The 3,050-nt window shown below is 46.0% G+C and overlaps 1 protein-coding gene across 1 annotated transcript in view; it reads left to right on the plus strand.

The window, feature by feature from the left end:
* MAOB (monoamine oxidase B) overlaps positions 1-3,050 on the plus strand; it is a 155,898-nt gene that overhangs the window by 109,073 nt on the left and 43,775 nt on the right. The window contains exon 7 of the mRNA XM_007955610.1: positions 1,179-1,338. Within this exon, the coding sequence (XP_007953801.1) occupies positions 1,179-1,338 (160 nt within the window). The remainder of the gene's footprint in view (positions 1-1,178; positions 1,339-3,050) is intronic.

The raw sequence follows: 3,050 nt of genomic DNA on the forward strand, positions 1-3,050 counted from the left end.
AAGAGGGGAAGGCCTTTGGCGAGATGGATTGACATGGTGGCTATGACAATGGGCTCAAATATAGCAAGGATCATGGAGCTGGCACAGGATCAGGCGGTGTTTCGTTCTGCTGTGCATGGGGTTGCTATGAGTTGGAAAAAACTCGACGGCACCTAACAACATCTGAAATAAAGGAAAAGAGAGCCAGAATATTTGCTGAGGGAATATATAAAAACATATATTATCAACCTTTCCATTGGGCTGTTACTTAATTATAAAAACAAAAGAAACTATTTATTAGATAAATATCAAGCACCTTCTATGTGCCCAACATTATTCTAGGAATTAGGAATACAGCAGTGAACAAAACAGGCAAAAATCTCTGTCTTCATGAAATTTAGGAAGAAAGACCATAATCAAAGAAATAAATATAAAGTATGTCAGATAGTGACAAAACTAAAAATTGAGTCAATTACAATTGTAATGACCCTATAGGACAAAGTAGAACTGCCCCATAGGGTTTCCAAGGCTGTAATCTTTATGGAAGCAGACGGCCACATTTTTGTCTTGTGGAGTGGATGGTGAGTTTGAATTGCTGACCTTTCAGTTAGCAGCTGAGTTTCCTCCAGATAGTGATAAGTAGTGGGAAAAAAAAATAAAGCAGGGCAGGGGAGGAGGGTGTGTAAGAAGGTAGGGTAGGAGTTTGGTCATGCATTTTAAAATAAGGTTGTCAGGAAAGGTCTCACTGAGAAGGTACTATTTGATCACAGAACTGAAGGAGACAAAGGAGTGAACCATGTGGTTCTCAGGGGAAGGGTGTTCTAGGCAGATAGATTAGCCAAGGCCCTGAGGTGGGAGAAAGTTTGGAATGATCAAGGGGCAACATTGTGATCAAAATGGCAGAAACAGGAGTGGGCAAAAGAATATCAGGAGGTAGGATTAGAGATATGACAGGGGTCCATTCCATGTTTGAACTTGTAGGAAAGTGTATGACTGTGAGGAACTTGACATCGACTCCAGGCATGATGCGAAGTCATTGGAAGTTTTGAGCAAGGAACAATAAAGTCTAATTTAGGTTTTAACAGACTCCCTTCAGTTTCTGTGTTAAGAAGCTGAAGGGGCATAAGGTAGTATGAAGGAGAATCACTGAGGGGGGGAGCACCAACCAATGATGCTTCATGACATTGTTTTTCTTCTAGGCTAAATATGTGATTAGTGCCATTCCTCCTACTCTGGGCATGAAGATTCATTTCAATCCTCCTCTGCCAATGATGAGAAACCAGCTGATCACTCGTGTGCCTTTGGGTTCAGTCATCAAGTGTATAGTTTATTATAAAGAGCCCTTCTGGAAGAAAAAGAGTGAGTATTTTCCTGAAGTGTCCTGAAGGTGGGACATCCTTGGGGCTGGGGAAGAAGTGAAGCCCCAGCATCTAACCGCAGCTCCCAGCCTTGAGGGGTGTCAGGGCTGGACCTGGCCATGGTTAGAAAGAGCTTGAGAAGGGACACTTGGGTACCCAGTGCCCACAATACCCTGATGTCAGCTGACTGGCACCTTTGCGGTCCATTATGCTTCATTGGTGCCCCTTCCTGGGAAAGCACAGATGAGGGCAGGGGTGAGGGCAGCAGGTGAGTAGCCAAAGGCAGCTGCAGTTTGAAATCAAGGGCAGAGGCCAGGCCTGGCCTGGAAGAAGCTCTGAAAGGTTGACTCTCATGGGGACATGGGAGAAGGTGGAGGGGGGCAGGGCTGCTTAATGAGAGCTGGGGGATACTTGGACCAGTGGCTGGCAGGGGGACCTAGTGGGCAGATTGCACCCCTCTGTAGCACCAAGGCCCTCCTGCCCCCAGACAGAGAGCCCTCTGTCCTCAGAAAAGCTACCAAGGTCATTTTAGGGTCATTGAGGTGGGTGAGCTAGGGCAACCCATCTGGAAAATATGATGATATGATGAGAGAAGGCAAGAGATGAAGGGGACCCTGAGGGTGGGGAAAGGGGCAGTGCATGGGGCACCCTGGCTTTGCAAGACTACATAGTCCTCCCCTGTGAATAGCCAACAGTCTGCTATCTTCATGTAGGTAGCAATGCAGTGAAGGGCCAAGAAAGCTTTGATGGCCACTGTAGGGAGAGCAAGGTGCTATTGATGAGGGCCTCTGCACAGAAGGCTGAATTTAGGATGACTTAAGTTGTTTATCCTTAGAGTTTCATTGTATGAATAGGTAATACTTTGGGAGCTCTGGTGGTGTAGTGCCTAAGGCATTTGACTGCTAACCAGAAGGCTGGAGGTTCAAACCCACCAGCCACACTTCAGAAGGAAGGTTGGGAAATCTACTTCCATAGAGACACCGCCTCAGAAACCCAAGGAGGGGTTGCTATGAGATGAATCATCTTGACGGCAGTGAGTGAGGTAACACTTTTTATGTGTATATGTATTTACAGAAATATCAATATTAAGTTATATTAAGTTTGACCCAAAGGGTAGCCTGTGAGTGTTGTAGATGATCTGTCAAGTGTGGCACAAAAAAGTGAGACTCGTGCAGAAACACTAGAAAACAATTAAAATTCAGTACTCACAGGCCCCAGAGAAGAAATCACAGAATGCCTCAATGCAGGGCCACACAGGGGATTACACAGGGGACAAGGCGACAACAAGCTGGAACTGTGGGAGTGGGCTTATGTGTGACAATTGAGTCTTGGGGTTAGTGCATACTGAAGACCTATTGGTTAGTGTCTTAGTTATCTAGTGCTGCTATAACAAAAATATCACAAGTAGATGGCTTTATCAAACAGAAATTTATTCTCTCACAGTTTAGGAGGCTGCTGTTGCTGTTGTTGTTACATGCTGTCGAGTAGGACCCTACTCATAGCGGCCCTTCCTTGGGTTTCCGAGCCGTATCACTACGGAAGTAGATTGCCCAACTTTCTCTCCGAGGAGTGGCTAGTGGGTTTGAACTGCCAGCCTTCTGGTTAGCAGTCAAGTGCCTTTGTTGTTGTTGTTGTTAAGTGCCGTCGAGTCGGCCCCGACTCATAGCGACCCCTCCTTGGGTTTCCGAGGCAGTATCACTACGGAAGTAGGAT

This window comes from Orycteropus afer, unplaced genomic scaffold (genome assembly GCF_000298275.1).
Source record: "Orycteropus afer afer isolate SDZICR_OR568_19922 unplaced genomic scaffold, OryAfe1.0 scaffold00517, whole genome shotgun sequence".
Classification (NCBI taxonomy): Eukaryota; Metazoa; Chordata; class Mammalia; order Tubulidentata; family Orycteropodidae; genus Orycteropus; species Orycteropus afer.